This window comes from Lutra lutra, chromosome 5 (assembly GCF_902655055.1).
Source record: "Lutra lutra chromosome 5, mLutLut1.2, whole genome shotgun sequence".
Lineage (NCBI taxonomy): Eukaryota > Metazoa > Chordata > Mammalia > Carnivora > Mustelidae > Lutra > Lutra lutra.
The window spans coordinates 97029532-97055175 of record NC_062282.1 but is presented as its reverse complement, the minus strand read 5'-3'; the positions used below and the strand labels follow the sequence as shown (position 1 = coordinate 97055175).

Below are 25644 nucleotides of genomic sequence, written 5' to 3'. Positions count from 1 at the left end.
AAGACTTCAGTGCTTTGGTAGTTTAGGTTTTAAACAGTCAAAATTTGCCAAGACAATTTGTTGGGGGACAGTAAATTTTCTGTCACCTGAAGCATTTCAGAATAGACTGGGAGGTAATGTAGTGTCTATGTTTTGTCTATGGAAAGGGGTGGGGCAAGTGGTGTGGAGGGAAGAATTCAGGCATGAAAATCATTTGGATGAGGTGACCTTTAAGAGCCTGTGATTCGGGCGCCTGGGTGGCTCAGTGGGTTAAAGCCACTGCCTTTGGCTCGGGTCATGATCCCGGGGTCCTGGGATCGAGCCCCGCATCAGGCTCTCTGCTCTGCAGGGAACCTGCTTCCCTTCCTCTCTCTCTCTGCCTGCCTCTCTGCCTACTTGTGATCTCTGTCTGTCAAATAAATAAATAAATAAAAATCTTTTTAAAAATTAAAAAAAAAAAAGAGCCTGTGATTCTTTACAACCTGGTACCAAATAAGGGTTTCATTCTTCCTTTGAACTCTAAAACCTATTTTCCCATCTGTTTGCAATAGTTTAAATTTTAATCTATTTCATATTTCAGGGTATTATGCCCTGAATATTTGATTTGAATGCTGTGGCAGAAGGTCACTCATATTCATTTATTTTCTTTTACTCATATACACTTGCAGTGAGTCTTTTGAATCCATTATGCAAACATATGCAAATCATATGCAAATAGCATGGCCTCAGAAAATGACAAAATCCTATGGCCTTAACTGAGCCATCAAACCTTTCTTTAAAAAGAAAAGTAATACACCTTTTCCACATCTCTGGGCAGGAGGCAACTTCCTGATAGTGATATTTACATGACATTGGAATTGGTTAATCAGAGGAGTAACACATTCCTTGTATTTACATATGAGTTAAAGTTTAAGAAAGCATTTTCACAGCTATGATCCCATTTGATCCTCGTAATTACTCTGTGAGGGCAGAACAGGAATTGGAATTGCTGTTCTATTTTTTAGATGGGAAACAGACACAGACAAGTGACATGACTTGCCCAAGTTCACTTGGTTGGTCATCAGCGGACTTGAGGCCGAAAACTATGCTCCTTCAAAACCAGAGCTCTTGCCATGCACCGAGATACATGCCTTTAAGGCAAGGTGGGCTGTCATCCCGTTTGCTTGCACTGTGTCTTACCAAAAGCATCTTCAGAGCCTCTTCTGTCAATGAGAATGGCATTTGAGGGGTGAGATGAGAACAGCCTAAATATTTGTAGTAACCCTCGCACGGTGCCTAGGCCACAGTTTCTCCAACCCCCTCTGCTTTTTCTTGTCTGGTCTGACATCTCCAACATTTCCAGATGAAGCACTGTCTTCATCCCAACCATTCTTCACTCTTTCAGGAAGCAAAATTCTTCCTTAAATTACAGAATGTAAGAGCACAGTCTCCACCATGAGACCGTGGGTCTCAAGCCGTCGTCCTCCATTTCCTAGTTACGTGGCCTTGGAGAGGTCATTTAATTTCTCCAAGCATGAGTTTTTACATCTATAAAGAGGGAGAAATAACAGCACCTCTATGGTAGGACATGGGATAAAGACATAAATGCAAACAAAACAGCTCCCTGCCTGGAGTCTGACATAGAACAGGGGCTCAATAAATAGCAGCTCCTGTGATTCTTAATGAACAGTTGTGATGAAGTAGTGGAAGCAGCCTCTCAAGTCATTCTGAGCTCTGCTGCGAAGAACTGGGCTCTGGGAAATGGACTGGCAGAACTGTAATGCCAAGCAGCCCCTCTGATGTCTAGAGGGAGCTCAATTCAGCCCAGTGAGGAATGGCTGAACTTTGACTTTCTTTAATCACTCCCCCATCTTGTGCCATGATGAGGGCAACTGCAATCCTGCTTGAAGCTATTTCTAAGAAGAGGTAGAGCCAAGGCTGACTTCCTTAATCCTGCTCTCCCCGCCAGACTGCCCCATATACAGCAGGGTTCCCTACTTCCCCAGATTGGAAGGGAAAAAGGGGGAGTTCCATTCCACCTGAGCTGCTGTATTCAGCCTGAATCACAGGGTCAAAGGATGGATGTGTCATCCTCTTGTACCGAGACCAGAAGCAGGAGCAACCAGGAGCCCAGGCAGTAGTGGAGAGGGGCCTTGTTCCCTCCTGCTCCAATCCCACCTCCAGCAGGCCCCGCCTCAGAACCTGGTCCTTCCCTCTGCCCCCCTGGCATGCCGCAGCGCCTCTCCATGGCGCTCACCTAGGACAGCTAATGAAACGGCTTCCTTTGTGAGGCCAGCTTCCTGCTTCTATGGCCTCTCTTGTGGAAAGGGACCAGAAAGCTGTTGGAGTTAGCCAAACTGTTGAAGCTGGCCTAAGTCAATAAAAAGCATCACACTGAGAGTCCGGGTGACATGCACCAGAGGGGTGTTCAACTGATTCATGCTTGCCAGGAAATGCCCTGGACCATTCTGGGGCTGGGTTCTCAGCTATTTTTGGCAAGGATTGGTGGTAAGCAAAAGGAACTTCCTCTTTCTTTTCTTTTTTTTTTCTTTTTTTTTTTTAGCAAAGACCTAGCAAAAACTGAGCAATCAACAGCATTTCTTGTTCCCATATCACCCTTCTGAGCATCTCTCTGCCTGCCGAAATACTGAGGCCACTATACTTGGATATCATTTCTCCGCTCCAGGCCCTGGATAAGCCCACCAAGCTGGGGTGGCCTCATTCCAGTGATGGCTCCCCGTGCCAGCTGCTTCCTATTGGCAGTGGTGTTTTCTGCGAGCTGTAAAGCCGTTACCTCCTTGAATCAGATGTGCACTGAGGTGAGTCTGAACTGTGTCTTTATCTAGATTAAACTGCCTGGAAATTGTGAGATTTGACAGTCCTATCTGAGCCTTAGCCTCTCAATATCCACTGTCTTTAAAAGGGTGACACGGGGGGCGCCTGGGTGGCTCAATGGATTAAGCCGCTGCCTTTGGCTCAGGTTATGGTCTCGGGGTCCTGGGACCGAGCCCCGCATCGGGCTCTCTGCTCGGCAGGAAGCCTGCTTCCCCCCATCTCTCTGCCTGCTTCTCTGCCTACTTGTGATCTCTGTCTGTCAAATAAATAAATAAAATCTTTAAAAAAAAAAGGGGGGGGTGACATGGCGGGTAGTGGTTTTTCTTTAGAGTGAAGGAGACATAGAGCTCCGCAAGGGGATGAACTGGGAGCTTCTCCGCTGGAAGAAGTGAGGGTTTTCCTCCTCTGCAAACATTTCCCTCAAAAGGATCCCAACTGGGACATAAGATACCAACGGGGGCTCAGGGCAAAGGGCAGCCCTCCAAACGTGCATCCAGCTTGGAGGTGCTGTTTGTCCAACATCCTAGCATACGGTCACTCACAAACTGTTTTCTGGTGTCCTGGAGATTAGTGAAGATGGCCTGTGCCAGGTTTTAGAGCATATAAAGATCACTCTGAATGAGTCTTTCTCCTCGAATTGGACAGCCCTCCATCTGTTTTGTTAACCCACAGGAGTAATACTGGAGAATAGAGCCAGATTGTATCTTCTGTTTTGCCCCATAACAATATTTACCAACTTGTGGGAAGTTCTTGGAGAAGGTGGTGAGAGACATAAAGGAGAAGGGCCTGTCTCTTGCCAACTTCTAAAGTGCTTCAACCTCTCTCCTGCTGAGAAACTTCTCATGATTCTGGAGACCAGAAGTCTAAGATTCAGGTGCTGGCAGGGTTACTTTCTCCTGAGACCTCTCTCATGAGCCTGTAGACAGACACCTTCTCCCTGTGTCTCCACATCGTCTGGCCTTTGATGTATCCATGTCCTGCTGTATTCTTCTCCTAAGGATACAAGTCATATTGTATTAGGGCCTATCCTAATGATTTCATTTTAACTAAATTACTTCTTTAAAGACTCTCTTTCCAAATAAAGTCACATTCTGAGGTACTTGGGTTAAGACAACAGAATGTGGGGGCAACACAAATCAGCCCACAAAAGAAGGGGTCAAGGAAGAGGTTTTTATCAACCCCAGAAGACTACCTCCTCATCATTCAAGTTGGAAGGCCAATTACACACAGGCACATAGAGGACATGATAAGAGGGTCGGAGTGGGGACACCACCTCCTCAGTGACAACATCCTCAGGTAGGACAGTATCACAATCAAATTCAAGCTCATCTCGAAGCAAACTATCTTAAATATCCCCCTCTTAAGCCTACCAGCTCAACTCTTAAATCCCTGAATGGCTGCAAAGCCCATGCAGGCCTCTAGGGGCCCGGAAGGGAGCCCTGGGAGATTCTGGAAAGCCTGTGGAAATACTGTTTACCACTCTCACTTCCTACTGAGGACACTAGGTTCCAGAGTTGTCAGCTCCTTTTTGCAACTGGCCCCAGCTTTGGTAGAGGAGAGGAGAGAGCAGCCGGGCGAACTCCTAGGCCTTGTGTTACCTATTCCATGGGTCCCCTGACACTCAGGTGTCACAAGTGATGCTGAGGGTCTCAGGATCTCTGGGCCTGGTCCTATGCTTCAGCAAGAGCTTTAGCTTTTGGTTAAGTCAGGTCAGGCTGAAACCTTTTGATACAACAACCTCCCTGCATCTCTCCCTCCAAAAGGACCAATTTTCCATGCTTTAGAACCAGTGCAATTAACACTGGATCTATACCTTCCTTTATATTCTCTATCACAAATGAGTTCTTGGTAAGAGGATTAGCAGGCTGTTTCCTGAGCTGTCACTCTATGAGACTACTGGCAAGTTGCCGGGATACAAAGATGAATGAGGGTTTGGTCCCAAGGTAAGGAACTTCTAGACCACTGGCAAGTGGAATAAAAGTGGGAGTGGTAGGAGAGGAAGCTTTGGGTTGAAGGGTTTGGTTTTTTCCAAGTGCAGGTCACCCAATTTGCCCTGCCCTCCCCCTCACCTTACTTTCCTCTTTTGTTCTCCCCTCCAGTTTAAGCAGAATTAACCACGTCCTGTATATGTGCTCCTGTGGTGGCCATTAGCTCATCAGGCCCTAATCTGAAAACAAGGCTTTTGTTTTGCTTTGAGTTTAATAAACCTCTTATTGAAGTAAAACATACATGCAGAAGGTTCCCCAGTCCTAAGTGTACAGCTCCCTGAGTTTTCACCCAAGAGAGCACATCCATGTGACCAGCACATAGATCAAGAAACACACATTCTCTGAAGCCCCTTCATGACTCTTTCCAGTCAGCAGCCCCCAGGGGCATTTAGTACTCTAACTTCTATGACCAAAAAATGATTTTGCCTCTTCATGAATTTTATATACAGGAGACCACATGGTATGTACTCTTTGGTGCCTGGTTTCTTTTGTTCAGCATTAAACATGTGACATTTACCAAAGATGCTGCATAGAGCAATCATTTGGTTTTTTAATCACATACTGTATATTTTGTATTAGTGTATTGTGGTATTCTCTTGCATTAGAGAACCACTATTTATTTATTCATTCAGCTGTTAATGGCCATTTGCCTTGTTTTAGATTTCTTGGCTATTGTAAATCCTGCTGCCTTGGACATTTATATCTATGTCTCTAGAAAACAGATGGGCAAATCTTGATTAGGTGTATACCTGGGTGGGGATGCATTTGGTTATAGGGTATACATGTATTTAATTTCAGTAGATATTGCCAAAAGGTTTTCCAAAGGGTTGGTACCCATATATACTCACTGGCAACGTGTATGAGTTCTAATTGCTCTGTATCCCAGGAGCCTCACTGTTGTTTAAGAATGTTTACCATTCTGATGGATGATGTGTAGTGTATTTACTAGGATTTAATTTTTATTTTCCTGATGATTAAAGTCAGTACATTTTCAACTTCATTGGCCATTGACAAATCCTTAAGTGTGTGTGTATATGTGTTTGTGGGTAAGAGAGAGAGGGGCGGGGAGTGCTTCTTCTAGTCTTTTGCCCATTTTCCCTTAGGTTATTGGTCTTTCTTAAATTGATTTGTTAGGGCACTTTAAGTATTGTGGATATAAGTCCTTCATCAGATTGCAATATCCTCTCTCACTGCATGGCTTGCCTTTCCACTTTCCTAGTGATATCTTCTGATGAACAGAAGTTCTCAATCTCAATGTAGGTTAATTTATTATTGTTCCTTTATTTTCAGTGCATTTCTGTCCTGTTTAAGAAATTTCTGCCTACCCCAAGGCCATAAAGATATATCCTATGTTTTCTAGAAGTATGCCTTGTATTTATTTCTGTTGCTTGGTTTCATTTTTACATCTATGGCCCACACTGAATTAAAATATTTCAAATATTGTATTTCAATATTTCAAACCTAGATAAGTTCTAAAAATATAATGAACATCCATAAACACTTCATGTGGAATCTTCCATTGTTATATTCTACATGTTCTGTGTGTGTGTATATGTGTGTGTGTGCATACATCATAAGTAACAAAATTAGAGCCATAACCAGGTATTTGGAGGCTGACAAATGTGCAAGGCATAACTAGAATAAGTGTTCTGTGATCTGAATTCTGATAACACTTTAGATGAACTCTTGAATAATTACTTTGAAGCATAGACACGCCTCTTCATTTCAAATGAACTCATCTTGGCGACCCTGTCCCCTCAAAACTATGGTAGAAGGCAGTCCTTCCATCCTAGGGAGGGGTGGAGAGTGCTTAGTAGAACTTCTTTTTAGGAGAACTCCAAGTTCACAAGTTCGCACATACAAAGGCTTCTGAAGAGTTGTCAACAATAACATGATGTTGTGATGATCCAGTGAAAGGAACTCTTGTGAGTGCCCAGCCTACATTATCTCATTAATCCTTAGCGCTGGCCTGCAAACAAGGTTGTCCCCCATCTCTATCTGGGGGAAAAGAAGGCTCAGAGAACACAGTTTAGTGGTTGAGAGCTGGAATTTGCCAGACAAATAGAAAATGAACTGCATATAATTGGGATGCCCTTTGCCTGGAAGTGTCAGGTAGACAACCAAGTTTTAGGACTCTGCCCTCCTGGGAATATTTTGTTTTATTTTTAGAGAGCAATTGTTACCCTGGAATTTGATGCAGGCACACTGCTATCTCTGGGTAGAGGAGTGAAAAATGGAGGGAAGGTCAGTGTTCAGCATCCCAGACTCTTCATGCAGGGGGAGGCTGGCCACTGTGTGTGTCGAATGTAGACAAGACATTCATTGGAAAGGTGGGAGTTGGCACCTGGGAAACTCAAAGTGTTCAAAATTAGAATATTTCAACACTTTCAACAAGAGAAAATACAGTGGGATAGCAGGAAGTTAGAGCTACAGCAGAAGGCAGCAAAATAAGATCTTGATTGAAAAAATGCAAGTGAATACCTGGGAGGGAACGGGATGGCATACACCGATGTAGCCCTTGGAAGTCCTGTTCTGTGGAAAAGGCACAACTCCAACAGGACACTAGAGACGGAGTGGGTGGTGCAGGTCCCAGTGCACATGGGGTCCTGAGTAAATGTCCCATGTCTGGGCAGCGGGGGAGGCCTGGGACAGCAGCTGTGAAGGTGCCGAATCAAATCAGGAGGAAAGATACGACCCCAAGCGAGGGACATTCTGTAAGATACGAGGCTGTGTTCAGTTTTAAATAAGATGAAATAAAAATAAAATAAAATAAAATAAAAATATATATCTCAATGCTATGAGAGACAACAAAAATCTAAGGAATTTTCTCAGACCAAAGGAGCCTAAAGAGCCATGAAAACTAAATGCAATGTGTGAACTTGGATTAGAAAAACAAAATTACTATGAAGGACAATATTAGGACAATTGCCAAAATGTGAATACAAACTCTATGTTGGACAATAATATCGTATCAACGTTCAATAGTCTGAATTTGGTAATGGTACCGTGGTTACAGAAGAGATGTCCTTGTTTTTTGTTTTGTTTTGTTTTGTTTTTTTCCTAAAGATTTTATTTATTTATTTGACAGAGATCACAAGTAGACAGAGAGGCAGTCACAGAGAGAGAGGGCTCGATCCCAGGACTCTGGGATCATGACCTGAGCTGAAGGCAGAGACTTTAACCCACTGAGCCACCCAGGCACCCCAGAGATGTCCTTGTTCTCAGGAAATTTAGGGGTAAAGGGACATGACATCTGCAATTTACTATCAACAAAAAAGAGAATGAGAAGAGTGTGTGTGTGTGTGTGTGTGTGTGTGTACTCCTGCCTTAAAAAATACAATAGACCAGAGCACCAGGCTTGCTCAGTCGGTAAAGCCTACGACTCTTGACCTTGAGGTTGTGAGTTTGAGTCCCACTGTGGCTATAGAGACTACTTAAAAATAAAATCTTTACAAAATATATGATAGACTGCAAACGATTTAACACTGCTTGAGTGATTGCAGAGCACAGGGCGCTCCAAGCCAACATCCATATAGTAACTGTGATCACACAGGAGTGTGAATATGAAAACCAAAGGGGAGGGGATGAGTGTGTGTATGTAGCTTAGGACATTTTCCAAAATGTGCTTGTTTTTTAAGTTCTCTTACAAGCTGCAATTCTTGTTATTTGCCTCTTTCTCCCAGGAATCAAGGGCAGAGAGTTCATGGTGGCTCATACCTAACTAGGGATTAATGTCTGACACAGACAGGCTCATGCCAGGTTTCTCAATACTCTGTGGTGTGTCATCATCCACTGGTTCTCAGTTTTTCATTGGGCTGAAACTAAGCTTTTTCATTTATCTGCCTTTGAATTTGCTAGAAGATCCCTCAGGCCACTGGCTCAGTAGAGCTCCTGCTGGATCCTCAACTTTTTGAATGATATTATTGCAGTCAAGTGCTCAGCAAAGCACAGAAGTGGACTGATTTAGGTGTCATGGGCCCTTATATATTCAGGAGAAGGAGGGACACACCAGCATGGCACCTTTTGCTGAAGGAACAGACGAATCGAGGAATGGAGTCCCTTTCTTTAAGTGTTATGTGACATCAGTTATGCCAGTGGAGACCAGAAAAGCTATTCCAAACCTTAGCAGCTACTGGGTCTAGCAACCTGTATTCTTCCCACCACTCCAATAAATCTAAGTTTTAAATGCAAAATGTGCATTTCAAGGACATTAGGTGGATCTGTGGCAGTCCCTAGAGGACTTTGGGTCTCTAAAATGGGTCTGAAGAATGAATTGCAAGGAAATAGAAATACCAGCATTTTCATCAGTGTCATTTTTTTTTTTTTTTTAAAGATTTTATTTATTTGAGAGAGAGACAGTGAGAGAGAGCATGAGCGAGGAGAAGGTCAGAGGGAGAAGCAGACTCCCCATGGAGCTGAGAGCCCGGTGCGGGACTCGATCCCAGGACTCCGGGACCATGACCCGAGCCGAAGGCAGTCGTCCAACCAACTGAGCCACCCAGGCGTCCCTCATCAGTGTCATTTATAACATTATCACTACATAGAAGAAAACTGGTGATTTCCTGTAGATGAGCATGGTCACTCTACATACAAAAATGAGCACCACTACACAGAAGCTGGAATTGAGCAGAAAGCAATGAAAATAGTGACATCTCTACAACATCAGGCTTCACAGTGAAGGAGAATGTGCTCAGTTTTCTGTTTCCAGTAAAGTGTGGCTGTTTGCAAGTCATTTTGAGGACAGCTGATGAGCTACAGTCTGCTGGGGCAGGTGCTGTCCAGACTGGGGCAGTCTCAGTGGGGTCTCTGGTAGGACCACTGTGTGGTGAGGGCAAAGGCAGGTGTGAAAGAGTGGATGAAATTGCATGCAGTCCGACATGAGATGAGAGATGCCCCCCCACTCCCGGCACACTTTTTTGCAAATCATTTCTTTCCTTCCCGGGAGCCTCCTCATGCAAAATATACCCCATCATAGCTTCGTCCCACCCCACATCCCTTCATTCTAAGGCATCATCCAGATAAATTATGACCAACCCCTTCCCACTTTCACTTAGTTGTTCCAAGATTTGTGAGGCAGGGCATCTAACAAGCAGCGATTAACAGAATTCAAAATACTTGGCTCCCATGGAACTAGGATGAGGCAATCCTCTGAACTTACATGCATGGCTGTTCCCCAATGCTGGGGTCTGGTATCAGTAGCTTGTGGTTCCAAAGATCCAGAACTGAGCCATGCTTCAAAGTTGCATAGTCTCATGACCTACAGGCTATGACACCTTGCTAGTTTGTTTAAATTGTGTCTTAAGAAAAAAAAAAATTCTGATGTAGTGTTCAATGATTCATTAGTTTCATATAACACCCAGTGCTCATCACATCACGTGTCCTCCTTAAATATTAAGAAAATTTCTAAGCAGATACAGAAGTCATTAGTTACAAAGAACGTCCATGAATATATATCTACATTCAACAATCATCAATATTTTGCCTATTGATTTCACCTAACCATTCCTCCCTTCCTTTTTTCCCTGAGTATTCTAATGGAAATTCCCAACATCCAGTCATTTTATGCAGAAATACTTCAAAAGGCTTCTCTAAAGAATACAAACATTGCACTTATAATCAACAAAATTCACAATTCCTTAAGATCTTCTAATATCCTACCCTCAAGGTTTTCTTGATAGTCCATAAAATGTCTTTTCCTAATGGTTTATTTGAATCAGAAAAGGTAGCATAAAATATGCAACATACTACATACCATGGTATATGGTATACGTACCATGAATGAGCATTCTGTACCTGGCTTTTTACACCTGACAGCATACCTGGATATCACTCCATGTCAGCATGTGGGGGTTTGCCTCATCCTGTCTTCATCTGCAGAAGGTTCCATCTTGTGAATGTACTGTATTTCATTCAACAAGTCCTGTATTGATGAATAAGCTGGTTATTGCCCATCTTTTGGTATCACAAAAATTACAAAAATGACTACAGCAAATAATCTTTTGCATGAGCCACTTTGTGTCTTTGCAGGTATCTATTTGGTAAAAATCACTAGAAGTGAGATTGCTGCTCAAAGGATAAGTGTAATATTGCTAGTCGATCAAATTACCAACTCTGTTAGGAATTTACATTGTTTCTCTCATCAGAAAGAAGCCAACAACACATATAACTGTGAAAATTTAGGTCTCACGGGAGTTCCTGACACTCTACCAAATACAACAGAATTTTTGGAATTTGGCTTTAATTTCTTACCTACACTTGAAAATACAACTTTCACCAGACTTGGAGATCTGATCTTCTTGGACTTAACCAGGTATGTATCTGAGTTCCTCGTCTGTAGTTGATGTTTTACTTATGTAATAACACAACTTGCATTCAAATTGTTTCCAGGATCTTCTTTTGGGAGTCCAGGGACACTCTATCTATCCTTCATGTTTACTCTTTCCCATGAAATGTTTTTACGCAGGTGAAATGTAATATTTTTAAAAACCCAGTCAGTAGAGAGAAAAGTGGATTATTTTCAAACTAGATTGCATCAGCAGTGTTAAGAAGTTCTTTTTTTTTTTTTTTTAAAGATTTTATTTATTTGTCAGAGAGAGAGGAGAGCGAGCGAGCACAGGCAGACAGAATGGCAGGCAGAGGCAGAAGCAGGCTCCCCGCCAAGCAAGGATCCCGATGTGGGACTCGATCCCAGGACGCTGGGATCATGACCTGAGCCGAAGGCAGCTGCTTAACCAACTGAGCCACCCAGGCGTCCCAGCAGTGTTAAGAAGTTCTAAGGAATACTGATAACAAGAAAAACTGAAAACAAATCTTGTATTAAATCAGATACCATAGTTTATATTGGGTGATGACATTTTAAGAAAAATTTACAGGAGAAACACATAAGCTACTAACTTTCCCCCCTCTAGATTGAGAAAAGAGTTCCATTATTTAATTTTAGAAGCAGAATCAGGATTCCAAATGCTGAATCAGTGCTTGTGAACCAGTGGGCAGAAGTATCACAAGAAAAAAAGGGAAGAAACCAGAAGGGAAATACAGCATGCACGGGTGCGTGTGTCCATGCCTGTGTGTGTTTGTGTATGTGTGTGTGTGTGTGTGTGTGTATGATGGGAAAGGGCTTTCCATGTGGATGGGGTCTACTCTGCTTACAGCAGCTCTGTTTCTTTGGTGTCTCAACCTGAGCTTCTCCAGAGTGGCAGAGCCTTCACATCCCCAAGACTATTTCAACTTTATAACCGCCCCTGGGAGGTAGGCATGCTGAATATTACTTAACTCATGTTCAATGAGGAAATGGAGGCTCAGGGAGACTCTGTGAGTTTGCTTAGGGTCACAGAGTAAGGGAACTAGGACTCTGCTCTCCTGATACCCAGTCCAGATTCCCCCAGAGAACCCCAAGCCACCTCCACGGCCAAGATTCCACCAGCTGCCTTGCAATACGTCACTGAGACAAAGCCTTGCCTTTTCAGACAGGGACAGAGATCATTCTCCTTCCTACCCTTTGTGCCCTTGAGATATTTACTTTCCCTCTACCTTACCATTTCTCACTTTTAGATGAAATGAGTTTGACCACATTTCTAAGGAATGCATGGGGCCAGGATAGCTTGTCCAGCTAGAACACTCTAGGTTTTCTCTTCGGTTATTTTCAAATGGTGATACAGATAGGACCTCATACTTTCTAAACTCCCTCTCCTTAGCTCTCCCAGCCCCTGCCTCTTATAGGGCCACCAGTCAGACACTATTTTTTATTACTTTAAATAGCCACTGTTTTTTTGTCTTGTTTTGTTTTAGCTCTATCAACATGTTTTCTGTATTTTTCTTTGCTCACTCTTCCATCTCACTTTTCGGACTTTCTCTTGGAACAATTTCCCTTTTTTCCTGAGGTACATAACAATTTCTTTAGTGAAAGTCTGTTAGTAGTCAACTCCCTTGGTTTTTGTTTTTCCAAAAATGTCTTTATTTCACTCTGATTCTTGAGAGACAGTATCTCCTGACAAGATTCCAAGTTGGTAGTTATTTTTCTCAGCCCGTTGGCGCTGCTGTTCCATTTTCCTGTGGTTGCTGCTAGATAGTTACCTGTCTGTGTAATCACAGTACACATGCAGGCAATCTGTCCTCTCTCGGTGTTTCCAGTAGTTTCTCTTCGTCTTCGGCACTCTGTAATATCAGTGTTACACTGAGTAAATCATTGGGCTTCTTGAATCTGCAAAGGGTGTCTTTCATCAATTCTAAAATATTCTGGCTGTTATTTGTTTGTAACTTGGCCTGCTCCCTTTCACTCTTTCATCTTCTCTGGATCTCTGATTTGACTTATAATGCATCTTCTCATCCACCGTTCATATATGCCAATATGCCCTTCTTGTTTTCCACCTCTTTGGTGTTTTGGACTATATTCTAGGTAATTTTCTCACATCTACTCTTAGTCCATTAGTATCCTCCTCAGCTTTGTCTAATCTCTTGGGTAAACTGTCCTTGGTTTTTCAATTTCATTAACTTCCTACTTCAGTAAATTTCAATGACTTCATTTTATAAATATATCATATCAGTTTTAATAAGTTTTTCCTTCATCATATTATTGGCTTACACTGTTTCCTTTAAACATATCAAACACATGTTTGATAGAAATATATGTATTATATATTCTGATAATATATATCAGGTATATCACATATTCTTTATAAATCATATATATATATTATCAGATGTACCTCTTAATTCTAGTAAAATTCTGTTTGTTTTAACCTGATTCTGTAGAACATTTTTTAAAAGGATTTATTTATTTGCTTAAGAGAGAGAGCATGAGCAGGAGGAACGGAAGGAGAGGGAGAGAAAACCTCAAGCAGAGTCATGCTGAGCACAGAACCTGACACAGGGACTCTATGCCATGATCCTAAGGTCACAATCTGAGCTGAAACCAAGTGTCTGATGCTTAACCAACTGCACCACGCAGGCCCCTCTGTAGAACATTTTTTTTAACTGACTTTGACTAACTAATTCCCTTATGTCTTCAGTGAAATGTTACTTTGAGCTCATTTATCATTTGAAACTTGATGCAAATCATTGTTTAAAATACTTTCCTGGAATTACACAATGGCATTATGGCTATAGAAAATAAGCCTATATTTTTTGGAGATGCATAATAAAATATGTACAGGATATCTTGGCTCTGATTTAAAATAATTCAGGAGGGAGAGGTGGAAACAGAAGAAGCAAAGACATGTATGTGGCCAAATCTCAAGAACCGTTGCCTCTGTATGATAGATGTATGAAAGTTTATTGTACTATGATCTTGACTTTTATGTAAATTTGAAGGTTTTCCATATTAAAAATTAATTAAGTAGGTATATTACTCCCAAAGAAATTTCTGTTTACTTCTGCCAATTACCTGAAGTCACTATAATCCTGGAGTCGCTTGAAACTCAATTTTCTACACGAGCTTCTTTTGGGTGGTTCACAGACGGAGCATCAACTCAGGCCACAATCCTCAGGAGTGGAAGCTTAGAGTTTGAGAATCTCAGAAGAGACTTCTCTCATTATTGTTGTTCCATCCAGAGCTATGGCCAAGAAAAACACATATCCTCGAGATCACCCTCTATGAACTTTTTTTTTCAAGGTCATCCACTGAAAGAATCCTTTTTGAGGGTCTTGGTGGTTTACAGGTTTTTGATAGAACCTCCTACCCTGCTTGGACCCCAGCCTTTGTCTCCTGCCATGGTGCATGTGGCTTATCACAACTCGGGCTCTAGGCCACCAAGAACTGGCAGACATTGGCAGATATAACAAAACTAGCTCCAGGGCTCACTTGCTCCTAGGGATTCCAACTTTTTCTAAGGAAATTAGAATTCTAAGGAATTTCCTTCTTGATCTCCAGGGGAGTTGTGTGTGTGTATGTGTGTGTGTGTGTGTGTGTGTGCATGCACGTACATGCCTACACCTATGCGTGCACGCATAATCCAGTATTTTCAGGTGCAACACCAGGATGAAAACTCTACTGTTCCATATTTCTGTGGAGCATTTTCATAGGTATCATGTGACTAACAACTGTTCCTCAAAGTACTCACCATTTCTATACTTTATAGATACAACAAAAGAGGTTGAGATAAGTTATGATTTGCCTAGAATGAGATACATATACTACATATCATGTTTTATATTATACATTATATATAACATACTGTATATTACTTAAATTAGTAAATAGTTGGATTTTGCCTACAATCAAACCATTAACTGTTCCCTAGAGTCCAAACACAAACCTCGAAGAGTTCAATCCAAAGGGGCAAGATATCCGGAAAGAAATTCTAAATCAGAGTTTTCAGAATTGAGGCTAGCCATTAATTCCACAGGTGATCTGTTGGTACTTAAGGAAGTTTTTTATGTTTTATTTTAAGTAACAACATATAGTGTTTTTACTAAACACAAAAGATGGTCCTGTTAATATAGGTCACTGTGACAGAGTTTTTCTTTTTTCCAATTAATTATTGTTAAATACTATTACCTTTTCAAGGTGCCAGATTAACTGGGTACATGAAGATACTTTTCAAAATCATCATCAATTGAACACAATTGTGCTGACTGGAAATCCTCTGATATTCATGGCAGAAACCTCTCTTAACGGGCCCACATCACTGCAGCATCTTTTCCTAATCCAAACAGGAATATCCAATCTCGAGTTTATCCCAAGTCAGAATCTGGAAAACTTGGAAAGCTTGTATCTTGGAAGCAACCATATTTCCTCCATTAAGTTCCCAGAAAACTTCCCAACCCAGAATCTGAAAGTTCTGGATTTTCAGAATAATGCTATACACTACCTCTCTAGTGAAGACTTGCGTGCTCTGGAGAAGACCACCAACCTAAGCCTTAATTTCAATGGCAATGACATTAAAGGCATTGAGGCTGGAGCTTTCCATTCAAAAATCTTCCAAAGTTTGAATTTTGGAGGGACTCTTAACTTGTCTGTTGTATTAAAAGGTCTACAGAACTCTACTACTCAGTCTCTCTGGCTGGGGTCATATGAGGACACGGATGACAAAGACCTTACTTCAGCCATGTTTGACGGACTTTGTGAAATGTCTGTGGAAAGCATCAATCTGCAGAAGCAATATATCTCTGATATCTCATCTGCTACATTTCGGTGCTTCACTCAACTCCAGGAATTGGATCTGACGGCAAATCACTTAAATGAGCTCCCCTCTGGTATCGAGGGGATGAAGGCTCTCAAGAAATTAGTTCTCAATGTAAACATATTTGACCAATTGTGTCAAATCAGTGCTGCCAGTTTTCCATCCCTTCTAGACCTCTCTATCAAAGGCAACAAGAGGAAACTTGACCTTGGTGCCCGCTGTTTAGAAAAACTAGAAAATCTTCAGAAACTTGATTTAAGCCACAGTGATATAGAGGCTTCTGACTGCTGCAATCTTCAACTCAAAAACCTGTCCCACTTACAATACCTAAACCTGAGCTACAATGAGCCTCTCGGACTCCAGAGTCAGGCGTTCAAAGAATGTCCTCGGCTAAAAGGTCTAGATTTGGCATTTACCCGCTGGTATGTTAAGGGTCCACAAAGTCCTTTCCAAAACCTCCATAACCTACAGGTTCTGAATCTTTCTCACTGTCTCCTGGATACCAGCAATCAGCATCTTCTAACAGGTCTGATGGATCTCCGCCATCTAAATTTACAGGGGAATCACTTTCAAGATGGGAGCATCTCAAAGACCAACCTACTTCAGACCTTGAGGAGCTTGGAGATTCTTATTTTATCCTCCTGTGACCTCCTCTCCATAGACAAGCAAGCATTCCAGAGCCTTGGGAAATTGAGTCACGTTGACTTAAGCTACAACAACCTGATGGGCAATAGTATTGATGCTCTTAGTCATCTTCAGGGAATCTACCTCAATATGGCTACCAATAACATCCATGTCATCCCATCTCATCTCCTCCCCACCTTGACCCAGCAGAGCACCATTAATTTAAGTCACAATCCCCTGGACTGCACTTGTTCGAATATTCATTTTATAACATGGTACAAAGAAAACCTACAGAAATTTGAGGGCTCGGAGGACACCAAGTGCGCAAACCCCCCATCTTTAAAGGGAGTTAAGCTGTCTGATGTCAAACTGTCTTGTGGGATTACGGCCATGGGCATTTTCTTTCTTGTAGTATTTTTATTCTTGATTGCCATTCTGCTCATTTTTTCAGTTAAATTCCTTCTGAGGTGGAAATACCAGCACATTTAATGCCGAACGCTTCTAGAGATGTCAAGTCAATATGTTTATGAAAATGCCCTAAGTAAGGGAAGAGTTGTCTGTTCCTTTTCAGCCTGGCAGACTTCTCAGACTGGTTCCTGTAGCTGGGCAGGGATTCACTATGCTTCTCTGAGTCCTAGAGCTAATGAACCCTCCTGGAACTTAAACTGCTAGGGGACCCAACAACAGCTGTGAGAGACCCAGAGCCATTTCTTCACATGGAAGGTGGTTGGAGGACCCGTGGCAGGGAAAGGCCAGGAGAGGAATGCACAGGAAGCCATCTCCCTTCTGGTTGTGGACACCCCTCGAAGCAGCTCCTACCATGACTCTAAGAGGAAATCAACTCCTCCAACTAGGCAGTGCGGACAGCCCAGCCCAAACGCTGTCTCCCACAGGTGGACATCATGCTTGGCTCTGAATCCTCAGTAAGGCATATTTACTTGAAAAATGTGTTGAGGATAAAGTCTCAAAGCTTATTTTAAATGGAAAAGGGGATACACAGCGAATTTAAAAGAAGAGGCTAAGAAATGAATCTGACCTAAAATCGACTTCACTGATCTCTTTAATCCTTGGGTCTCTAAGCCCTCTACAAAGCAGCTAGGGTGCAAATAGCTACCAAAAAAAAAAAAAAAATCACTCCCACTAGGCCCCCCAGCCCCCAACATCTAGGAGTTTTGCTCCATTGGCCACCCTCTCTTCAGAACCCCAGAAGCTCCTTCTACCTATCCGGGGCACTTGCTCTTATGTTATAAATCCTACCTTACACATGGGCTGTGGTCCAAATGCTCTTCTCATTTGGATGTCTGGTCCTTAGAAGCTTCTTTCCCACAGGAGCTACGAAATAAATAGCGCTTTGGTTCCCAAGCCAGCTCTCAAAAACTCTATTTACCTGGGACAGCAATCAACACAGCACATTTGCATTGAAAACGGGTGGAAAAAAGCATAGTTGTAGGCTAGCCTTCCAGAACAATAAACTGGCTTACTGAGCTCCCAGTGAGGGTGGGGGTGTCAGCAATGGTTATACCAGTGGAAAAGAGAGGACAAGATTATTGAATGTCGAGGGCGCCTGGGTGGCTCAGTGGGTTAAGCCGCTGCCTTCGGCTCAGGTCATGATCTCAGGGTCCTGGGATCGAGTCCCACATCGGGCTCTCTGCTCAGCGGGAAGCCTGCTTCCCTCTCTCTCTCTGCCTGCCTCTCCGTCTACTTGTGATCTCTCTCTGTCAAATAAATAAATAAAATCTTTAAAAAAAAAAAAGATTATTGAATGTCGAGACGAAGAGAGGACAGGGAAGAGGAAAGTGTTTTGACTTGAGCCTTACAAGGTACAAAGGGTCATTCTCATGTACAGCTTGATCTTCCGTAGTCTTCCTGGTAGACAAGAGCTGGAACCTGTTGCCCTTAGATGTTACATTAATATGGTCTTAAGTTCTGTAACTAATTTTAGGCTGGGCGTAAGAGTGTGTCATAGTAACAGAGTAGAAACTTGGAGAGCAAGCTCTTTTTACCTCTGTATCCCTGAGAACCGCAGGAAAGACAGGAGATGCTGACGAAATGCCATAGACCTCTACTACAAATGCTCTGTTAACCTTAGGTGTTTTTTTTTTTTTTTTTTTTTTTTTTTTTTTGTGCAGTCCTGCATGGGAGGCCCAGGTTTCTCAGAAGTTCTCCTGGGTGCAAAATTTAAGGGGGAAACCAAAAAATTCAGTAAGCAAGACAAAAACATTTTAATGCAGTATTTTAAAAACTTTAATGAAAGAAATACATGGTAAATAAAATATCAACATTTTAAACAATAGGATCCATAATAATAGTCCCATGCTGAACCATATTAGAGCCTGAGGCAAAAGGAAAAATCTGAGCCTGACTTTGTTTAAAATTTTGATATTTTGCTCATAGTTGATATTTTGCATCAGTTTTTTAACTTACTGTTGCATAAAATATTATCTTCATTACTGAGTTCTTGGTGCCCCCTTAAATTTAGCACCCAGGGTGGTGTCTCACTGGCATTACCCTGTTGCCACCCTGAGGAATGTTAAGAAGTAGGGATTCCCAACTAACTCCCAGGCCACAGTTCATCTAGGGTCTATGAGTGGACATGCTATCTCAGTTTTACTCAGAAGTGTCTGTCCATTTCCCCTCACTTTCTGGAAGTAGCCCATAGTGTCCAAGAACTTACACCTTGTTCCCCATCCTCAGGTAACTTCCAACTCTTGGGCTCACAGGCATCCTTCCTTCAAAGCCAAGAGAGGTGGCAGAGATGAATGGGTACCTTATCCCCCTGAGCTCTAGGGAACCTTGACCTGACCAGCAAGGGCAGGCTGAGTACCACTCTGCTGATGAAATGAAATATCACACAATTAGCTGGTTTAATGATCTCAAATATCAGCATTTGGGAAAACAGACGCCTGAAAAGGAAGCTTTCCTGAACTTTCCTGAGGGAGCATTGGAGATGTTGTCATTTAAATATGTGTGTGGAAAGAGAAAGTAAGGGCTGGAAATATGAGGAGATTGGGCCTCACCTGTCAGCTACCTTTATTCTCTGGCTAAGATGGTGGGGCACCATTCTTAGAAGACCAGTTCGAGCCACCATGGGTTGGTATTGATTGGCCTTGAGTCTGGCAGTGACCAAGGCCTTTTTTCACTGAGTCGTGGGCTCAGGAGGGACCTGACACACAAGTGGGTGTGGCTGCCTTGGCCAGGATCTGTTGGTGTGCAGAGTGGGGGCTATTCTGGGCAGCTTCCTAACAGCTGCTACAGGAAAGTCTCCTCATTCTAGGGACCTAGAAGCAAGGTTAGTTTAAGAGTTCAGGCAACCAACCTTCTCAAGTCAATAGAGAGCACCCCTGCCGACTCCAGCAGCCTATGTGGCCCGTTGTCTTGCTGGAGCCATTCACCTTTGACAAGTCAAGCGGGAAGGGAGCAGGACACACAGTCAATTTGTTTCATTGATTGTGTTCATTTGCTTGTAGCAAATTAGATGATCAGCTCTGGAAACTCTGGGAGATTTCCCTAGTAGTCACCGTGAAGATGCAAACACCATGCTCCCTGTTTCCTCCCTCCCTCCCTTCTCTCTTTCTCTTTCCTTTTTCTTTCTTTGTGGTTTCTTACCTTCTTTCCTGCTCTCCTTCCCTCACTTCGCTTCCTTCCTTCTTTGCTGGTTTCATGCTTTCCTTCCTCCCTTCATCCATAACACAGAGTGTGGAAGTCCAGGCTCTCTGGATCCAGTCTAAGACAGAACCAAGCCACTGAGTTCCCTGTGTATTCTAGCAAATTCAGGCTCTTCAGGATTTAAGCTGCAGACAGGAAATGCTAACTGCTGACTTACCACTCCATTGTCACACTGTCCTCCACAATAGTTCATGTGGAAGAACAAAAACACAGTATTGTGTTTGGGATATCTGTGATGCACATGGCATCACATGAAAGACAGTGGGGTCCTAAGGCCCAGCAATATGTAATTGCCCATCTTGCTTTCATCTAAATCAGGCACGCGCCCCTTCCGTGTCATGCAACTTGCTATTCCATAACTGCACGCTGATCTAAGGCTTTGTGACAGCTCCTCTGTTTTAAGCAACAGTAAATTCACCCTGCAAAGTCAGAAAGGGAGCTTTTTTGATAGCTGCTGTCAATTTTATTGCTTTATCCTGGTTACTAGGATAGAATCTGAAGACATGGTGTGTTTATTGGTTTTATGTATCGCATGTTGTTACTGCTCTGACAAGCTACTCCTATAAAAATGTGTTATTATTGCATGTTGTAGCTCAGTGAGCTGACCCTGCATTTCAAAGTGTACTGAAGCAAATAGCATTGAAGTCCATAAAAGCTTACTGGCCTCCATCACAGAGGACTCTTTGTGTGAGCTGCAACTCCCACCGTCTGGTGGCAAATTATACCTTTCCTGTGAGCCAGGGGCCATCATTGCTAACCAAACACAGCACAGACCCAAGCACAGGCAGTATCTGTAGAATTCCCAGGCAGGAAACTCTCATCTCATTCCTACTCATCCAATTCCCCACTAAGTATCATTTGCAATTTTGAAGTTTACAAAGTATGAGATAAATGGCTTTTAAATATTTTTTGTAGAAGATGCAAACGGGGCAGCTGCCATGGTTTTCTTGCTTGAATGCTGAAGAAAAAGTTAACTTGAGACATAGCAAGAAAGAATGCCATGAGTTCTAAGCAAGTCACAACTGGGGATCCTGGGTGTTTAACCAGAATCAATTGCCTAGAAAGTTATAGAATGTTTCATAGGGGGAAGGTGAGGTTAGCTTGAAGGCTTCAAAGAATGGGCCAGCCAGGTGTGGCTCCCAGATACTGGTTTATGGCCAGAATCATCTGGGGGATTACTTACCAAACAGATTCCTCTGCCTAACCCCTAGATGTTGGAATTGTGTTAGACTGGGTTTGGCTCTAGACTCTAAGCCAAATGATTTCACGCATGCAAAATATCCTTCCCTAATCTTACATTCATCAATGAAGAGCTGAGTCACATGTTAGGCTCCATGAATCAAATGAATTGAAGAACTGCTCAAGGTTCTCCAAAAGGAAATTTTGTAACATAATGGGAATAAGGGACTAAGGAGCCTTCAAATCCAAGGGTGAGACATCCCAGGGCATGCAACCTATTATTCTCTTGCTACAATTGCCAAGCCACAAGACTCCATTGCTAAACTCTGGTGCTCCACCCCTACTACTCTCCAACCGCACTCCCATTCCATCCCTTCTACTTACAGTATGACACCATTTATTGAATAATGCTGGTCTTGAGAAAAGAAAGAACTAATCTACAGATTATTTTAAAAAGTCATTACTGTTCATGAAAAATTAAACAGGGAATTTCACTGAACTCTCATCTCCCCAAGTTGAGATTTCTCTAAGCATGTGACTGTTCAAGACAAGGCATTAGATCCCACAAAAGTTGGCAGAGGACAGGGGCCAACAGAGTATCCATCCATCTCCTCCTTTTCCTTGTATGTTCGTTCTACAGCTTGGGTCTCCCTTTTTTGCTTTCTCTTATCTTTGGAAACAACCTAAATATTCAATAATAGATAAATGACTTAATAAATCAGATGATGTGAACAAACTGGGAGATGTTCTACATTCTTGGGTAGGATAGGAACATTGGAAACTTGTTGGTATTACTAGGAGTTAGAGAAATACAACTTAAAATGAGATAAAGGTTTATATCTATTAGTCAAGCAAAAAGAAAGAGCTGAATAATAGCATCGGTAGGGATGTGGGGTTATAGGAACTATGTGCATGGCTTCTGGACATAGATGGGTGAAGCCATTCAAGAACCCTGTGACAACAATTAGTCAAGTTAAATATGTGACCCACACATTCTGCGAGGGTGTATTTCCCAAGAAAATCTCACATTTCCACAATATTTAGTGCGGCATTACTTATGGAGGAGGATGTTCAAAGCAGTGTGAGTGTTCATTACCAGGAGAATGGGTAGGTACATGTGGAAGATTCCCACCATGGGTATTATACAGTCATCAGGAACAGTGTTAGATATAGCTATGGCCATGTATTGGAACCTTAAACACACGATATTAGAGGAGGTCATCCATAGGACATGACTACTGGTTGACCCATGAGCTGTACCTGCGCCATCAGAGGCTCCACACGCCCTCCCATTCTTGGAATGGACATTCTACCCACCATTCCCACAATGCAAGCTGGTTTGAAGGAACAGTCTGCAGGGAGCTACATGCTGTTGATCTGGATGGTACATGTACCTGAACCCTATTAAGAGGTCTGTATAAACTTTAAAGATTCTGGCACATGGGTGCAGAGATCTACCTGTCTGTGGTCACCCAACACAAGCCTCATATGCAAGTTTCCTTGTTTATTAAACTTGCCACCTACCAACCTGGACTGACCTGCCTCTTCCTTCCGCCTCTCCTTCCTCTTCCGGGACAGGGGCCAGTTTGTGAACCAAACAGAGAGCTTGATGGGAAAAAAAAAACAAAGCCCAAATGACACATTAACACAATCATTTTTAGACATTAAAAATACATGGATACAAAACCATACCTGTTTTGTAAGAACACAAGAAGATAAACCATTTAATTCACATGGCTGCCTGGTGGGTGGAAAGAAATGTAGGGATAGAGTCAATGAACTGGCATAAACTGGCTGAGAACTGGAGAGCAAGACGACCTCAATCGTCCGCATCTGAGGCTCCCTACCATGAAGGAAAGCAATACGGCACGTCCATAAAATGAAATGCCATGCAGCCATTGTGAACAATATTGCAGAAGAGTATTTATAGATATTGAAATATATTTGTGATTTAATACTCAACCAGGGAGGTCGGCCAACATCATGTTCCCTGTTACTTAAGTTTTTTGAAAAAAATTAAAAACCTATATAAATTGAAGAATGGCAGAACACCTGGTGGGATCACAGCAATCCCTTTTTCTTCATCTCCGTACTTCGAATCTGCCTCCTATGACCATGTTAGGGACGGAAAAGGAGTTTTGTCATTGAAGAAAGACTTCTTTTGTTTCTACAAACAAGGGCAAGAAGAATAGAGAGGTCACGGGTTGTGAGAATTTACAGGAACTGGAAAATGAGGCAGCCTTTTCCTAAGGCTCTAGGTATTTCCTTGAGGTCAGGGAGCCATAGTTGTTCTAAGGATGCCCGTGTGGACAGAGCAGGGGGCTGAGGAGCTGGGGCTCGCACTACAGGCCAGCACCACCCTGAAGGATGTGGGCAGGTATCTGCAGGAATCACCCTAGTCCCCCAAAGAGTCAATCTGTCTCTAGGCTGGGAACGGCACTTCATGGCACTGTGTAACATGGTGTATGTATTCCAGAGGGGACAGAATTTTCAGGCAAAGGATTTTTATTTAGACAGGTTAGGGCTGGAGGTTATGGTGTTGGCAGGCTGACATATGAAGCCCCAATCAACACAATACGCTTGCTTCAGGCCCCACGAACATCTTCATCCTTCACCTCCTGGCTACTGACAGCCGACTCCAGGCAGTGTTAATGAAACAGGAGCTGAGCATTTGTTACAGGCTTTCAGCTGCACCGTAGTAATAGACGTTCTGCAAAGCTGTGTGCGGCAAGACCTAGTAACCATAGACGGCAGATCTTTCTTTTCTCAACATCAGAACAGGCTTGATTGGCACATCTCGGAGGAAAAGGGGAAGCCAAGTTTGGGAGCTTTTGGAAGGCACGGTTCCAGAAATCAGTGGGATGTTGTTGCATGTTTTTCCTTGAGGACTGGTGCTAAGATCCCAGCCTGTGGCCCAAGGAGTCTAAACGGCCAGAGAACTTGAATCTGAGCCAGACTGACTGACTTTCAATAGGCAAAAAGTAATGAACCCGAGGTTCAACAAAGCCATGGTCATTTCTAGCTTTTGTAGATGGACAAGATGTGGAGAATATTCATGGGCACAGACCTAGAAAAAAAGAGGACTAACACAAATCACTGCTTTTAGAATGGGTTAAAACCATACTGGTAGGTGGGAAATTTAGAGAGCTGCCCTACCCTTGAGTTGCTTCATTACTGGCCTGTATAGAAGGAAGCAGATTTCTGTAGTTAATATTAAGCTATACTTCTTCATGTTACACTTTTGTGTTACGAACCGAAAATGTTAGATGGGAAATTGCCAACTGATTAATTAGAATTAATAAAGGAGCCCTATTACAGAGAACGATTAGCTGCCTTGGCTTGAGGTCTCCCACCAATCACCAAACATGTAATTTTGCCCCGTATGATTTTTCTGCATGTAAACAGACAATGAGATGACTTCGAGCGTTCACAGAGGGGCCCAGACCTGAATGCAACCACATGACACCTGGAGATGTTTAGAAAGGTCTAGAGCTTTAGAGCTAGGAAAAACAACAACAACAACAACAACAAACAAAAAAAACCTGGATGCTAATATAGACTCTCTTCACAGCGTGTATATTAAGTGAATGACATCATCCATCTGGGGCTATTTCCTCATCTGTAAAATAGGGATGCTGCTACCATCTGGGTTGGGGCTCAAATGACATGGAAGATGAAAAGTATCTTGCCCAGCGCTATGCATGCACACACACACACCTACATATACAATAAATGTTAGGCTGCTTCTTTCATTTCTGGTGGTTTCCAATGGCTTTGATTACGAGGAGGGAGAAAGGAAGAGAGGAAATGAACGAAGACAGGGCAAAATGCAATTGATGGAGGAAGGTTTCTGGAGAACTGAAGGGCTGGTGTCCCTGAGAAGGAGACAGTATGGAGACAGTGACTGTGGTGTGGAAGCTGTCAAGTTCTGCAGGCAAGGAATAAGGTTGGTAGAAAACATAGTAAGGCGTTATAGGAAGACTTAATCTTTAAGAAGAAAGTATTGGCTCAGGTCATGATCTCAGGGTCCTGGGATCAAGTCCTGCATTAGGCTCCCTGCTCAGTGGGGAGTCTGCATCTCCCCCTCCCTCTGCCTCTCCGCCTGTTTGTTCTTGCTCTCTCCCCCTCCTCAAATAAATAAAATTTAAAAAAATTAGTAAACCATTCCCCTCCATAAAAGCCATCTGTAAAGCTGCATACTTCCATAATATAGAGTTATATTCAGTAACATTTTAGAGATGTATACACATAAGGAAAGAACATATTAGTCATTA

The 25644-nt window shown here is 42.6% G+C and overlaps 1 protein-coding gene and 1 long non-coding RNA gene across 4 annotated transcripts; one reads left to right on the top strand and one right to left on the bottom strand.

The window, feature by feature from the left end:
- The first annotated feature begins 2547 nt into the window (after window positions 1-2547).
- Window positions 2548-17793, top strand: CD180 (CD180 molecule). 3 transcript variants are annotated; one of them, XM_047730668.1, is made up of 4 exons: window positions 2735-2777; window positions 6001-6037; window positions 10925-11091; window positions 15286-17793. In XM_047730668.1, exon 4 carries the CDS (start codon window positions 15374-15376, stop codon window positions 17012-17014), a length of 1641 nt encoding a protein of 546 aa, XP_047586624.1. In that variant the 5' UTR covers window positions 2735-2777; window positions 6001-6037; window positions 10925-11091; window positions 15286-15373; the 3' UTR covers window positions 17015-17793. The 3 variants fall into 3 exon arrangements, with proteins under 3 accessions (XP_047586623.1, XP_047586624.1, XP_047586622.1); XM_047730667.1 differs by lacking the exon at window positions 6001-6037 and having other exon boundaries at window positions 2548-2777; XM_047730666.1 differs by lacking the exons at window positions 2735-2777; window positions 6001-6037 and having other exon boundaries at window positions 9297-11091.
- LOC125100482 (uncharacterized) lies at window positions 10568-22919 on the bottom strand. The gene is made up of 3 exons (XR_007127567.1): window positions 22909-22919; window positions 17783-17857; window positions 10568-10701 (listed from the first exon to the last, which is right to left on the bottom strand). It is a non-coding gene; the product is annotated as an uncharacterized LOC125100482 (long non-coding RNA).
- Between the last annotated feature and the right edge of the window lie 2725 nt (window positions 22920-25644).

What these genes read in the sequence shown, in the direction of transcription:
- CD180 (XM_047730666.1), top strand. Translation starts at nt 10,760, where the DNA reads ATGACTACAGCAAATAATCTTTTGCATGAGCCACTTTGTGTCTTTGCA. An exon ending in ATCTTCTTGGACTTAACCAG is followed by an intron (nt 11,092 to 15,285) that starts GTATGTATCTGA and finishes TACCTTTTCAAG; the next exon opens with GTGCCAGATTAACTGGGTAC.